The following is a 16,732-nucleotide window of genomic DNA, read 5'->3' as shown; positions in this document are numbered from 1 at the left end:
CTTCATTAATCAAACCTTTCATTTTCTTCGTATTTCTCTATTTTTTTTATTTTCACTCTTCTTATTGTACACGGTTTTCGCTTCGGATCTCGTTTTTCACGCCATATTATACCCGTATATTTGTTCTTTTTCAAAATTATTACACCAGGTTGTTCAATAAGTTTTGTCATTTTTTCCATTGTAAGAATATACTACGACACTTCAACTTTGAACGATCGTAGATATACAAACGAGTCGACAGATCTAAATGAAACTTCACACGTGTTCATTAAACGCTAATACCATTTTTAGAAAAATAAATTTCTTATCGAACGACGAAACTTATCGAGCAACCTACTATTAAGCTATTCGGAAAGTGATTTCGTTTTCCAAAATGGAGAATACATAATTTAATAAAATGTTCATACGCTCTAAAAAAATCGTGTTTCATTTTAACCAAAAAAACCGAAACGACTTACCGAACAACCCAATACATCTTGCACGATCTAACGAAAATATTATTTTCATCGGTCTTAGTTTCATGGCTTTATTAGTTCATGGCCTCTGGTCATGGGCGTGTATCACGGTACACGATGCACAAAAGTGAAAGATTCTTTGATAGGCTCGAATGAACGAACGATGAGATCAAAAAATGCTCGTAAAACCCATCTCGTTTTCCAAAATGGAGAATACATAATTTAATAAACACATTTAATACGCTCTAAAAAAATCGTGTTCCATTTTAACCAAAAAAAACCGAAACGACTTACCGAACAACCCAACACATCTTGCACGATCTAACGAAAATATTATTTTCATCGGTCTTAGTTTCATGGCTTTATTAGTTCATGGCCTCTGGTCATGGGCGTGTATCACGGTACACGATGCACAAAAGTGAAAGATTCTTTGATAGGCTCGAATGAACGAACGATGAAATGAAAAAATGCTCGTAAAACCCACCTCTCGTCTGGAATTGCTGGTAGCGGGTGTGCTGCGTCTACCACGCGAGAATCCAGCGTCCATGGATCTGGTGTTCAGAGACGTTTGGTGATCCTTGGAATCCGTGGAAAGATTGGCTGGTCCGCGATGCGGCGGCACCCTGGGTCTGTACTCCATCGTTCGATTGGTGTTGTGAGCTTTCGGTTTCGTGGTGATCGCAGCACTCTGCTGACCAACATCGGAGCTCTCCTCGTCAGCTTCCTCCACGGGTGAAGGTGGTAACGGAGGAAATTCGAGAACCTCGACGCTCACCTGCAAGCATTTACCATCGATCGCGATGGACCCATCGATTCGACGTGGGTGTCGAGTGCAGCGAACCATCGTCCTAATAACAATCACAGCGATCCCCGCTTCTATGCCAACAATTTCGTTCCCTATGAACGAAACAAAGTCATCCGAATTCTCCGTATCGGTTTATTTCACGCGAACCACCCGAGACGACGCGAAGATCTATAACGACGATCATCGAAACACGGAAACGAACTTGGAAAACTCGAACGAGATACACACCACGATTGTACGTGTGAAAATAAGATGCTGCACGGTGAGATCAGAATTCGTTCCGAGGCGTGCCAAAAATCATCGGACGATTTCACCGCCAACGAACTTCGGGAAATGTTCAACAAGTAATTTCTTCAATTTTTCCGTACGTTACCATCGTTGTTCTCGTCATTCTTAGGAGAATTAAACAGTGACAATATTCGAAGGACGAGTATTTTAATTACGGTTTCTTTCTTCTATACAAACATTGTTTCCGGTTTCTTGTTCCGGGAGAATAAAAATTTGTTCTTTATATTCGTTGTAATTTTGCGTGGATGAAAATGGGGTAGGTTTGAAAACAACGATCGTAACGTACAGGAAAATTAATGAAATTAACACGATCGCGGGGAGGAAGATTTATGATAAATCGTACGTCGAGTTGTTACGTATCTATCCAGTGTTTTCCAAGTCGTGGTTAGTAACGAAATCGGACAATAATTTCTAAAGTTCTGTGCGAACGAATTCACTGTACGTACTTATAAAAACTATAAACCGAACTGTTACGTTTTTGTGGCACGAAATTTTTCCATCTGAGATGAAAGGTCGATACTTGGAACAAAAAAAAATCCCTACAATCCTCGTGGACATATAAGCGGGGTTCATCGTACGCGTTTCGAACGAAACATATTTTTCACGGCTTTTGGGATTGTATCTGCGCGGTAGATGCTTGAAAAAAAAAAAAAATACTTGAAAAAATCTTCCATCGTTACTACAAAATCGATCTCGATTCTTTTCACTGTTCTACGCAACCGACCAAGGGATCATCACTCGCGAAAGACACTAACGGACGCATAGTAATGGAAAATTACACACACCAACGAGCAACTTTGCGCGCTCCAATTGGCCGAAACTTGAACGATCCTTTGCGAGAAAACCGATCGCGAGTTGGTAACACGCGGCTCCTTTCGAGCCCTATCTCGTCCTTTCATCGACGAAAACGTTGCGCGAACGTTGACTCCGAGACTGATTGGTGAACCAATCTTCCAAAGCCGTGAGGAAATATTTTCACGCGTAATCTTCGGTGTGCGTCGCTCCAGCTTACCTGAAAGTCCGGATTCTTCGAGTCCTCGAGAATGGCGTCGATCACGTTCTCGATCTGTTTCTGATCGTTCTTGTGGCACTCGACGCCATTCTGTCTCGATCTTCTACCCGAGGAGTAGACGCCAGCGTCGGTCCCGTTTGTCCTCCGAGCGTCAAAGTCGGTTTCGGGGCTGGTCTTGGAGGCGTCGGAGTCTACGTCCGAATCGTGTCGTTTCCTCGGGCGAGAATCCGGTAGACCGTCGAGGATCTTTCGTTCGTTCGGTTCGTTTTCGAGACTGTTCCTCTTAGCCATCATCTTTGCGTCCCCGTTTCTCCATCGTTTGCTCTCCGAGTACGACTCGCTGTTCTTCACGCTCTCGATCTCCTTGATCGCGTCGCTAACCTTCTCGAGTTGACGACGATTCTCCTTGAGGGCTTTCTTCACGATCTGGTCCTCGATCAACAGATTCACCGGTATCTTCGAGGCGAGACGTTGATCGTTTCCGACACTCGTGTTCGGTGATTTCCTCGAACCAGCACCGAGCGGTTCTTCGACGATTTTTCCAGCGGGGGCGGCGGAGGAGGCGGCGGTGGCTACACCGACCACGGTACCGATCTTCGACGCTGAAAGAGAAACTCCGTTACACTCGTTCGGTCTGTCCTGATGACGATGGTCGATGTCCGCGCGACGTTGCTCCTCGTTGGACGGTGACAACGGGATCGAGAACGAGACCGAGACCGTGGCCGGTGCCATTGGCGACATCCGGACCAGCTGGACACCCTCTCGCGTTTTATCCTTGTCCGAGACATCCGAGGTTTCTTCCTCCTCCACGGTTACCTCCAGCTGTCCGCGATTTCCGGTCTCGTCGTTGATAGCCGGGAGGGAGACGACTCTCACCAAATCGGGCGGTACAGGCGCGGCGAATTCCGCCGGCGGTTCGTTCATTGGTTCCAGTTTGCCCTCCCTGAGCAGACTTCTGATGTTGTCGAACGTGCTCGAGTATCGTTTCACGTCCGACAACTGATTCTCCTCGCCGTTCTCGAACGACAGGCTTCTGGTTTTCGTCGGGGCTTTCGGCAAACCCGTTCGTTCCTTCTTTCGACCGCGACGTATCACGTAGGTGCCATTCTTCGTCAACTCCTGCAGCCGTATTTGATCGAGATCGTTCGTCGAGGAGTCCGAGTACGGGGATACAAGATCGTCGTCGGTGGTCGAGAGACGTTGATCCTGCCAATCGTCGAAGTCGCGAAGCTTGGACGCGGATCCGACGCCTGAAACACATACGTAACAGTGAGCGACGATCAACGACGATAACGTCCCAAACACGATCGATACGAACGAATCGAATCTCGGATCGTCCATGGATTCTCTCGTAACGATGCAGAGTAATGGATCGTCGATTGGAGTAATCGCGCTGATGCATCGCGACGACGCTACAAATTTTCCGCGGAGAATCCAACGAGACGAAACTTTTCGTTTATTTTTAGTTTCGCGTTTCGAAGGTTATTTCGAAGTCAATTCGATTCTTTTCGATGGTATTATTGTACTTCTTTGCGAATACTTTGATATTGCAACTTCGAAAGTAGAATATAATTGGAATGTGTTTTTAGTTTCGCGTTTCGAAGGTTATTTCGAAGTCAATTTGATTCTTTTCGATGATATTATTGTACTTTTTGCGAATACTTTGGTATTGGAACTTCAAAGGTAGAATATAATTGGAGTGTATTTTTATTTTCGAAGGTTATTTCGAGGTCAATTTGATTTCTTTCGATGGTATTATTGTACTTCTTTGCGAATACTTTGGTATTGGAACTTCAAAGGTAGAATATAATTGGAGTGTATTTTTATTTTCGAAGGTTATTTCGAGGTCAATTTGATTTCTTTTCGATGGTATTATTGTACTTCTTTGCGAATACTTTGGTATTGGAACTTTAAAGGTAGAATATAATTGGAGTGTATTTTTATTTTCGAAGGTTATTTCGAGGTCAATTTGATTTCTTTCGACGGTACCGTTGCACTATTTTGCGAATAGTTCGATAAACGAGGAACCCCTTCGATATTGGAACTTCAAAGCTAGAATATAATTGGAGTATATTTTTATTTTCGAAGGTTATTTCGAAGTCAATTTGATTCTTTTCGACGGTACCGTTGCACTTTTTTGCGAATACTTTGGTATTGGAACTTCGAAAGTAGAATATAATTGAAGTACAGTTTTATTTTCGCGTTTCGAAGGTTATTTCGACGTCGATTCGATTCCTTTCGACCGTACCGTTGAACTTTTTTGCGAATACTTCGATAGGCGACGAACAACCCCTTCGATATTGGAACTTCGAAAGTAGAATATAATTGCAATGTATTTTCATTTTCGCGTTTCGAAGGTTATTTCGAGGTCGATGTGATTTCTTTCGACGTTGTACTTTTTTCGCGAATATTTCGATAGCCGAGGAACCCCTTCGATATTGGAACTTCGAAAGTAGAATATAATTGCAGGTTCCGTGGTCTCGGTTGGACATAGGTGTATTATCGATTCCGCGAGTGCGTCCACGCGATAGAACTCTGCAAGTAGATGTACACCGGTGTAAGAATTTCTCTCCCTCTTTATGCAAAACACGTGGAATGTGTGATTTAAAGAAATCAATTCGACCTTTGAACGACTTCAAAAAACCGAGATCCCCGGAAACCGAAATTCTAAACTCGCGGGTACGAACGTGTTAATCTCGCGTTGAGTGCACCGAATCGAACGACCAGGAGATGTCACCGAGTTCGATGAATAAAGTTAATCCGTTCCAAGTTTTATTTACTCGACCTTAGAAGGAGAGGTTCCCGAGCGAACTACGCTTTAATTATTCAATAGACGTTTGCACAGTCATGGTGTTTGAAATATTGAAGTTCGTGGCCGAACTTCGTCGCGAACTCGTCTATTGAAAATTTAAACGCTAAATATCTCCTGCACTATTAACCGTCTACCCCCGAAACACCGTGTATACGTCAGTTTCGGTATTTCGGGTTACGTCACGGTGCAAAAGTCGATCAAAAATTTAGAGTCTCGTTGGTCTACGTCGCCTCGTGAACGTTTCGAAACCTTTCACGAATCGGTCACGCGCGACTCGACGAAAGATTCGATCCCGATGAACACTTACTGGACACGTCGCTGCTCTTGCGTCGTCTCCTGCCGATCACCTTGGTGCTCCCCGGAGCGTACAGGGGATCGTCCTCCAACGACACCTCCCATGCGATCGAGTGTCTTTTGCTGATCGGCGGCGGTGGTGGCAGAAGCTCCTCCAACGAGTCGTCGGAGAATCGTTCTTCCTCGGACTGTGTCCGGAAATCGGTCGAGTTTCGCGTGGAGAAGTCCGAGTTCCGCGTGGAGAACATGTCGGAGTAACGTTCCTCGGAGCAACGATCCGAGGTCGGTGCCGAGAATCTCTCGTTGGAGTCGGCTCGTGTCGGCAGCGAGAACGACACGAAGTCCAAGTTACGGATCGAGAAAGGATCGGAGGTCGGTACGGATACGCGATCGTTCGAGCTGGCGCTGGCCACCGCTATCGAGAAGTCGGAATGAAACCTCTCGTTCGAGTTCGAGGTCGAGTTCGCCCTGGAAAAGTCGGAGGAGTCGCAGGTGGCGCGCATCGAGAACCTCTCGACGCTGACCGAACTCGAGCGTGGAATCGAGGATCTCTCGGATTCGGAGTTACGGGAGAATCGTCCCTCGCTCGAGTCCGAGTCGTTCCTTCTCCTTGCGTTCTGCTCGGATCGGTCGTGATTCATCAGTAGTCTGTCCTCGACGCTGCTCGACTTCATCATCTCGTTTTGTCGTTGCTTCCGTAGATGCGAGGTACGGTCGTTCTCGAAGCTCTGTCGGTGGGTCTTGGTGTCCCTGTCCGGTCCCTCGAGTCCCTCCTCGTCCGAGGAACGACGGCGTACCTCGCGATGCCTTTCGGCGGCAGTCGGGTTGGTCCTCGGCGGGATCCAACCGAACGAGACCTTGCCGTCGTAGGGAAGGCTGGCGAATTTGCTCGGTGGACTCGGTGGCTGTGCGAGTTTCAGAGGGTCCGCGTTGTTGCCGTTCTCCCAACCGTACGGTCTCTGGTGTCGCGTCTTCGGCTGCGCGAAAATTTACCATTTACCAGCAACCGGGCGCGCAAACAACGGAATCGCGACGGATCGTAAGAACGGAGAATATACGAGACGCGCGGTACTTACCAGGGTCGTTTGAGTGGTAACCGCGCTACCGTTTCCGTGTCGTATACTGTCCTCCATGGCCACCATCCATTGTTGTCGCCCGCTCCGACGATCCGAGGAATGGCCGCTCCTCTTCGAAGAGTTTCCTGGCGATACCCTGTCGACACACGCGTGCACACATTGCGAGCGTCGCTCGAGTCAACGATTATACATCGTACGTGTATACATCTGTACCCGAGCTACGGAATCGTTCACGAGAATCGCGGGAATCGCGAATCGATCGACTCGGACTCGAACGCGTTCGAGTACCGATACGTTCAAGTACAGATACCTTCGATTACGAATACGTTCGCGTACGAATATGTTCCAATACGAATACGTTCGAGTAGGAATACATTCGAGTAAAGATACGTTCGAGTACGAATACGTTCGAGTACCGATACGTTCGAATACGAATATGTTCGAATAACGTTCGAATACGAATACGTTCGAACACGAATACGTTCAAGTGCGATTACGTTCGAATACGAATACGTTCGAATACGAATACGTTCGAATAGGAATACGTTCGAATACGAATACGTTCGAATACGAATACATTCCAGTACGATTACGTTCGACTACGAATACGTTCGAATACGAATACGAATACTTTCCAGTACGATTACGTTCGACTACGAATATGTTCGAATACGAATACGTTCGAATACGAATACGTTCCAGTACGATTACGTTCGACTACGAATATGTTCGAATACGAATACTTTCCAGTACGATTACGTTCGACTACGAATATGTTCGAGTACGAATACATTCCAGTACGATTACGTTCGACTACGAATATGTTCGAATACGAATACATTCCAGTACGATTACGTTCGACTACGAATACGTTCGAATACGAATACGAATACTTTCCAGTACGATTACGTTCGACTACGAATATGTTCGAATACGAATACGTTCGAATACGAATACTTTCCAGTACGATTACGTTCGACTACGAATATGTTCGAGTACGAATACATTCCAGTACGATTACGTTCGACTACGAATATGTTCGAATACGAATACGTTCGAATACGAATACGTTGGAATACGAATACGAATACATTCCAGTACGATTACGTTCGACTACGAATATGTTCGAGTACGAATACATTCCAGTACGAATACATTCCAGTACGATTACGTTCGACTACGAATACGTTCGACTACGAATATATTCGACTACGAATACGTTCGACTACGAATACGTTCGAGTTTCGAGACGCTTATAAAAAAAGCACAAATCGAGCGGATCGAGACGCTCGAAACGACCGATCGACCGGTTCTCGACTTCCGTTCTATTGGCATTCCATCGACGACGAATCGAACGAGGGGCATCGCGCGTCTCTGCTTTTTTGCATCGACAGCTCCGAGGAGATAAATATTTCTACCGAGGATGCCCCCGAAAGGAAAACGATCGATTCGTCGCGAAAAGAGTCCCTCTCCGCATTCCTACCCCAAAGTGTTCGACTTCCAACCGAACCGTCCTCTCGATTCGCGTCCGAATCGGACTAAACCGATCGCTCGGTCGTTCGGTATGTGTCGATCGGAGCGACACTCGATCCTCGAATTCAACGTTAACCACTACCCGACGCGTCTCTTATCGCTGGTGATAAACTTACATCGGCAACAGAGTGGAAATGATTCGCTCGGCTTCTTCCGGCGGCGGTGGGAACTCCTGCGTGGGCATCCCCGCGGGATCCTGCGGCTCTGGACAGTCTGGAACTGGACGCAGCGCTACCAGGGCCATCTTTGCCTTTCGTCCATTCATGCTCATGTAACCGTCGTCCTCGGATTGGTGTCCTGTCGGCACACCGCGCGGTTTCACGCTTGGGTTCCTACTAACGCTCAAGGGACGCGATGCACACGCTCGACGTACAAAAATTATAATATCGTTACAACGAACGGGAGCGTTCGCACCGGAGGAGACGCCACGCTTAGGTGACCGCGCGTAATCGTTCACGAGAACCTTACCTCGTTTTTAGTCACGTCCGACAATTTTCGGTGCGACTACGCACCGTGTATTACGAAATAATAATTACCGATAATTAGTGTTGTTTTCAAACAGGGAATCGTTTCGTGCTGGATACGACTAAGGTACGAGGATGAATCAAGGGGGGACGTCGACCCCCGAGTCGAGACAATCGAATCTTCTTTTCTTTTCTTGTTTTCTTCAAGCTCGAAGCGTGCAGTGTTACGTCAAAAGGGTATTTCGAAATTCAAACATTCAACGAAGTCGCAGCGAGAAATATACTCGTTTCACGTTTTTCTACAAACGTGTATATAATGTATTCTTCAAACTGGCCGACACGAAATTTCCGGAACCACGCGCCCGATTTACTTCAAATTTTACAGAGATATTCTGCATAGAGTATTCTACAATCTAACGTATGTTTTTTTTAAATATGTTCATTATTTAATTTTTTACAAACGTTTAAAGTTCTTGTTTTGTTTTTTTTTTGGATAAAATGATTGCTTTTTCTTCAAGCTTCGACCGTTTCTACAATTAGTAAAATTTTCGAAAAATCTTAAGCTACGTTTTAGATAATAGTGTCTAGATTACGAATCGACGACATTTTTTTTATTTCAAACCTCCCAGTTCTTGTCAATTGTGGTGGCCAAGAAACAATGTTTCACTGGAAGGGGTTCTGGGAACAGCGAATAACTTTGTCATTTTGTACGATTTTTACATTCGCAAAATTGTAAAACGAAGCTGAAAGTTATATTTACATTCTCCGAAAGAGACTGTATTTTTCATTTGGTAACTACTTGGAAGAAAATTCGCAAAATTTACCCATTTCTTGACGTCTCGGAGTGGTGTCCCCCTTAAGAAGGATACGAGGTAAAACGAATAAAAGAAAAATATCGAGAATAATAAATTTTCCCTCGGCGTAATAATCTCGCGAAATCTGCCGGTTCGATTTTCCAAGTCTACGGTTATTAACGATAGAATTGAAATTTATCTTCAATTATCCGAAAGATCGTTCGTCTTTGATCAATAGTCAGTCAGAATGAAAAATTTCGGAAGAGAATGCTGGTCCCTTACTTTCTCTTCTTTCGTTTTCGTTTAGATAGAGTCGTTGGTGCCAAATCCTCGCTGGAATCTTTCTTTCGTAATCTTAAGATTGCATCGACCCGAAGATCGTTGGCAACCATGTTAACAACACCGATCAACGCGCGTTGATTTACAATGTGAATTTAATCGTTGCTTTATACGTAGAATTAAATCGGAATAAATGAAAATGAAACTTACAAGCTTAAGAAAAATTCTAGTAACTTTCTACAAGAATTAACATCGCTCAACATTCTTACGAGGTCGTTGCTCATTCGATACGTCTCTCTTACGTTGGAAAGGGACACGACGATGCATTCGAATGAATTTTTTATTTCGCAGATATTGCACATCGTTTCGTTTTCCTTTGTAATTACGAAGGAGCCAGATCCGTGTACCCGATCTTCGATCTAACGTAATTACCGTTTCAAACACGACTCGGTGAACAGTCGAACGCGCTAACGCGCGTACATTCCGCTGCGTGGATATTCGCGAGCAAAGGGATAAATAGCCAACTTCAAATTACTCCTACTTCTAGTCACGTGTCTCGATTTTGCGCAACAAGTCGCACGAATCGAACACGAAACAACAATAGGCCGTCCGAAAGTTCGAACTCCGCGTTAAATATACTTCTTCGCGTTTCAGGAATTATCTCCGACACGTGCTACGAATATTTTGTACATTTCGTTTAAACGTCACGTATCGCGCGTTTAATGTACAAGTGTACGCAGAATTTTGCACACGTTGTACATTCTTCCTCTTTCGCCTCTCTTGGATCTTACCGGAGATATTGCAACGTATTTTACATATTTCGATGTACAAAGTCGTCGTACGTCGAAACAATGTCGTCGTACGTCAGCGAATATTTTCCTCGATGGTTGAAAATAATTCACACGAGAACGATAAATTAACCCGGTGCAACGAAACAACGAGTTTGAATTACGTTCGCGACGAAGCGTGGACTCGCGGTTCGATCACTCGTGCAACGGTAGTAGCTTTACGATCGGGCTCGTGTCGTAGCGGCTTCATAAATAATACTTTAATCCTTGGACCGATAACCTACTTTAAACTTTAAATGTCGCGGAGTTATCGACAGAGCATTGCGACTTGTTGCGCCTAGGTTAAACGTTCCCGATGGTTAACGTCGGTCCGTTTCGCGATCGGTGGTGTAACGATTTCGCGGGGTTCTGTCGCGCATGCGCGGAGAAATTTCGCGCGCGCGAGGTCGCGCAGGAGTGGGGGTACCGTGAACCGAGCCAGTTGTTCCTACGACGGAACTAATCCGTGTCGCCGGCTGTACACTCGACCCGAACGACTCTCTCCGTGGTTTCGTAGACGCAAGGAAAGCGCGGGCCCTTTGATCGGTGACGCGAATTCTACCGACAGCGGAAAGGCGAGTATTTCGCTCTACGCGCGTCTCCGTACGAACGGAATAATTCGAACCGAGTGTACGAGTTATCGAAAGAATATTAGATGTATTATCCAAAGAACGTTATACAAAGAATATTATATAACGAGACGATCGGGGACGGATCCGTGGTTTTGGATCGACGGAGATTTTTGTAAACCTGTTGCGATATTTACTCGGACCGTAGAGGTCTTGACGAGATTTGTTCACCGTTCTCGTATACTTTTCGACGCGAGGATTAAAAAGTTCAACGAGAGCTACGTGTCGCGAACGATTGTGAAAGTTTCGGCCAATGAGATCCCGTCCGCCCTAACAAACACAATACAACGGGGTAGACTGGGACAAAGTTGACCAAGGGACCCCACCCGTTCACGGCGCTAGTGATGCATAGTAATGGGAGATAAAGTGGGCGAATCGCGTCACGCCTACGAGCACCCCGGCGCGCTCTAATTGGCCCCAGACTTTAACTATCATCGGTGAGAAAAGCAATCGTTCGCGACACACGGTTCTTTTATCAACTTTTTTATTCACTGGTCGAGCGCGATGCACGGGAACGAAAATAAAAAATTGAAACCAGCTTTCAGAGGGTTTAAAATAAATTTTTTTTAACCGACTTTTTAAACGAATCTCCAACGATCCACGAGCGTAAACTCGTGCCCGAAAGCCGAGGCCGAGTATTTATTTATTTTATTTTATTTTTTTTTTAACTTTTTTTCTTTTTGCATTCCGCGCGTATCCCACGGAGCGCGATCGCCGCGGAAAACGTCGTGGTCGTCGTCGTCGTCCTTTACCGGGAATTAAACTTTTCCGTTTCTCGCTTTCCCTTAGCCAGCAGCAAATCTTTGGGAACGATCGCCGTTGCCAAAAGAGGTCTCCGTCTGGTCGAGGAGCCACCGATTACACGGCCGCGTCTGTGAATCCGGTGTAGGTGGATTCGCGGACGTTCCAAAGGAAGAGTTGGTAATCAAAAATGTTGGACGGTTTTCGCGTTGAATTACGAGCGGGCGGTTCTCGAGCGTAAGCTTCCCGGTAAAGTACTCTATTTCACGGCGTCCTTACCTCGGTCCCTCGGGCGAGCTGCCCCCCGCCGCGTTACGAAAAAATAGAAGCCAATTAGCGAAATAATTACGCGCAAACGGGTCAAACACGGTGACGTTGTTTGCGCACCGACGATTAAAAGCGAACAAAACGACGCCGTGGAACGATGCTTTCTTTTATCGTTCTTTATAGGTGTACCGCTTTCTGGAAGAAATACGCGACGAACGAACGAACGAACGAACGAAAGCGTGCGCCCTCGATTGTTCATTGCGTCGGGATCGTTCGATCGGATCAAAGCGAATCACTGGATACGGTTCGTTCGGGTTTGGCTCCTTTGGTTAAATCAACAGCCTCGTCGCACGCTCGCTCGCGACCGAGACGATTTCGAGATTCGTGCGCGAGCGAGCGAACAGCGCCGGAAAAGGAGAAGACCGACCGGCTCGGGGATGAGGAATCAAGGGGAACCGGGAGGAGAAAAAGAGAGAACGTTGGAAGGAGAAGTGAAGAAGAAGAAGAAGAAGAAGAAGAAGAAAAAAAAAAAGAAAATACCTAAGGACGGACTCTCGTCGTCGGGCGTGAGACCAATACTCGGTTCCGTGCTGCTTCCACAATCCCCGACGTCTCCGCCGCCCCTGCCTCCACCACCGCCTCCACCACCGCCTCCGCCGCCGCCGCCACCGCCACCGCCACCGCCGCCGCCGCCACCGCCGATGCCGACGCCGACGCCGACGCCAACGTCGACTTCGCCGACACCGCCTCCGCCGCCCTCACCCTCTGTTTCGTGCTCGTCGTACTCTGAGAGCACTTTGTCCAGCAGCTCGATCGATCGTTGCACATCGTCACCTCTGGAACAAACGTATCGTTCGATTCTATAGCGATTACGCGTAAGATCACAGGTATATGTCGCACGTCGTACGGCACAGAGATCGTTTTCATTGGTTCTCGTTCGTACGACGAACAAGGTTCGCCGTTACGGTGGGTCTCGCGGCCAATTTATTCGGCACACACTTCGCGATCGCCATCTTTCGCGATCGATGTCTAATTACCGACGTGCGTGCTCGTACGTTCGCTCGAAAGAAACTCGCACACATTGTCAACAGTGAGACTTTGTTATCGACACGCGTACTCGGGCACTCGTTCGGAAGATACTCGTGTACACTGTCAAGAGTGAGACATTGTTGTCTATACGCGTACTCCGGCACTTGTTCGAAAGATACTCGTGTACACTGTCAAGAGTGAGACATTGTTGTCAACACGCGTACACGGGCACTCGCTCGAAAGAAACTGGTATACACTGTCAAGAGTGAGACATTCTTGTCCACACGCGTACACGGGCACTCGCTCGAAAGAAATCGTGTACACTGTCAAAGGTGAGACATGGCTACTAATATACGTACTCGTGCACTCGTTTGAAAGAAACTCGTACACATTGTCAAGAGTGAGACATCGTTCCCAACACGCGTACTCGTGCACTCGTTCGAAAGAAATTCGTGTACACTGTCAAAGGTGAAACATAGCTACTAATATACGTACTCGTGCACTCGTTCGTAAGAAACTCGTGTACACTGTCAAAGGTGAGACATGGCTACTAATATATATATACTCGTGCACTCGTCCGGAAGAAATTCGCCTACATTGTCAAAAGTGAAACATTTCTACCAAAACGCGTGCTTGTGCACTCACTCGAAAGTAACTCACTTATACGCCACAAGAAAGTGGCTTGTCAAAAGTGAGACACCGCTACGAATGTGCGTGCTGGTGCACTCGTTCGAAAGAAACTTGCGCACCCTATCAAAAGTGAAACATTGCTACCAATACACGTGCTCCTGCACTCACTCGAAAGAAACTCGCGTACACTGTCAAAAGTGAGACATTGCCACGAATGTGTGTGCTCGTGCACACGCTCGAAAGAAACACGTACACATTGTCAAGAGTGAGACATCGCTCCCAACACGCGTACTCGTGCACTCGTTCGAAAGAAACTCGCGTGCACTGTCAAAAGTGAGACATGGCTACTAGTATACGTACTCGTGCACTCGTTCGAAAGGAACTCGCACACCCTGTCAAAAGTGAGACATCGCTACTAATATACGTACTCGTGCACTCGCTTGAAAGAAACTCGTACACATTGTCAAGAGTGAGACATCCCTCCCAACACGCGTACTGGTGCACTCGTTCCAAAGAAACTGGTGTACACTGTCAAAGGTGAGACATGGCTACTAATATACATACTCGTGCACTCGTATGAAAGAAACTTGCGTGCACTGTCAAAGGTGAGACATGGCTACTAGTATACGTACTCGTGCACTCGTTCGAACGAAACTCGCACACCCTGTCAAAAGTGAGACATCGCTACTAATATACGTACTCGTGCCCTCGCTCGAAGGAAACTCGTACACATTATCAAACGTGAGATATCGCTACGAACCGGTTCGTGCACTCGTTCGAAAGGAACTCGCGCACCCTGTCAAAAGTGAGACATCGGTGATCGCCACGTCGCGCATCGAGTTTCGTACGATCGAAAATCGAAGCTTTCGCTTCGGTACGGATAAGTTTCTTTCGAGTCGCTGCGCACGGGATAGATCGCGAGAAGATCGATCCGCGGAAAATGGCGATAACGGCTGCAATTGTGGCAGTTCGCGATAGAACCGACACGTGTTCCGATACCATCGATACACCGTTTACGCGCCAAGTTTGTTATTCCTTTGTCGAAACGTTCTAATAGAGAACGCAGCTCACCGATTTATCGCGCGATACCGGAACACGGATAAAACTTTACTCGAACAATGAACGACGAACGAAAAACGGATATTTATTCTTCGACGAACGAAAGGGATAAACGGTTGCGTATACATTTGATTCTTAGCGCGTGATCTTCATCTTGACAAGAATTTTACCGATCTCGGTTCAAAATTGGAATTATTCGAAACATCGGTATTTTCCTGTAAAAACATACCGATACCTTTGTAATACCGAAAACAGCAAAACCGAGATTACACCGAATCCAGAATACTACCATTATTTTTCTGGTTTCCGTTTAATCGATACGATCTACGGGTAACTTCTTCGAGTGTACTGGGTTGTTCGATAAAACACAACGGTACAGTATCGTATAGCTCGATAAGTTTTGTCGTTCGATGAATCAATTATATACGATAATATATAATATAATTCCAAAACTATAGGAACGTACGTCTACGAATACATTGTACGCAACGTTCGAAAAGAAATGATACAAGAAGAACGAGCCGGGTTTGATATTTGCGCAAGAAAGTACATGGTAAATAAAAAATAACCATATTCTCGTTGCGCCTTTATTGTATCAAGATTGTACGCGAAAGGAATTGAAGTTACCTCGTACGATTAATTTGCATAATGCACGCGCGTCGCAGTATACAGAACCGTGTTGGTAAGTTGCAATTAATCGTGCGGGCGTATGGCCGACAGATTTTTAAAGTCGTTTTTATCGATAACGGAGAAGGTCGTAGAAATTTTCTTCCAACGAGATGCTCGCGTGAGATAGGGTAAATATTCCGTAGGGGATAACCACGCGACAAGTTCTCAGTGTGTACGGTGTATTTTCGGACCTCTATTCGTACGAGTTGCCACGAACCTAGCCGGAAAGATTTCGGTATACGTACCTACCATCGGTATTTCGTGTTTCGGTGTGAGTCTCTGGTGCCATCGCTAGTGGCAGTAGCTGGATAGCGATGGCTGGAGGAGGTAAGGTACAAATCGAGGGAAGGAGAATAGGGGAGGAAGATTGCCTGGCTCTGGTAGAAGGTGCCAGAAGGGGCAGAGCACCGAGAACGCTCACAGGTCAGGGGAAGCTAGAAGGGGTAGCAGATGGCGGGAGGAAACGGAGGGTAGTGGTGGAGACGGAAAGCAAGGACGCGGGGGTGTCTCGACGAGCAAAGTTGCGAGGCGGCACCGACAAACCACCCTGCGCGTACTGACGCAATGCGGTCTTTGCTCGCCCGAGACGTAATCGCGATTGTTAATTACCGCGGAAACGCGACCGTCGACTTTCGTCATCGAGACGAGTGCAAAAAAGCCCGCGTTTTGTGCCGTCTAGTCATCGATTACGGTTCTTCTTTCATCGAGAATCGCGTATGCAGTCGCGACTCGTTTCATCGTGGAAAGGGAAACCGCACGACCATCGCCATGGGCGCCAGACCGATCGAACCGCTTGGAATCTGTGTTTCAAATGAGCTTTCGAACGGGAAAAATCACGGAAATCGTGAAGCGTACGGTATAACCTTGAAAATAAAAGTTATTTTCGACAACGAATCTCGTAACCGGCTCGACGATATTTCTCGTTGATATTTTACCCTCGATGTTCCAGAGAGTAATATTGCAGTGACAACCGGATATAAATACAAATTACGGATATAAAATAGTCCGCGACGGTCGCGTATTAATCCAATGACGGAACGAAATTAAGTTAAAACTAGAATCGGTTACA

At 46.3% G+C, this 16,732-nt stretch overlaps 1 protein-coding gene across 2 annotated transcripts in view; it reads right to left on the bottom strand.

The window, feature by feature from the left end:
- Positions 1–16,732, bottom strand: part of LOC143146995 (uncharacterized) — a 101,550-nt gene that overhangs the window by 22,556 nt on the left and 62,262 nt on the right. For both annotated transcript variants that reach the window (XM_076311795.1, XM_076311794.1), the window contains exons 4-9: positions 12,817–13,112; positions 8,392–8,572; positions 6,743–6,878; positions 5,680–6,643; positions 2,561–3,810; positions 940–1,230 (exon numbers count right to left, since the gene is read on the bottom strand). In XM_076311795.1, coding sequence (XP_076167910.1) covers positions 940–1,230; positions 2,561–3,810; positions 5,680–6,643; positions 6,743–6,878; positions 8,392–8,572; positions 12,817–13,112 — 3,118 coding nt within the window. The remainder of the gene's footprint in view (positions 1–939; positions 1,231–2,560; positions 3,811–5,679; positions 6,644–6,742; positions 6,879–8,391; positions 8,573–12,816; positions 13,113–16,732) is intronic.

This window comes from Ptiloglossa arizonensis, chromosome 5 (assembly GCF_051014685.1).
Source record: "Ptiloglossa arizonensis isolate GNS036 chromosome 5, iyPtiAriz1_principal, whole genome shotgun sequence".
Classification (NCBI taxonomy): Eukaryota; Metazoa; Arthropoda; class Insecta; order Hymenoptera; family Colletidae; genus Ptiloglossa; species Ptiloglossa arizonensis.
The sequence above is the reverse complement of the archived record's forward strand: the minus strand, read 5'-3'. Positions and strand labels throughout refer to the sequence as shown.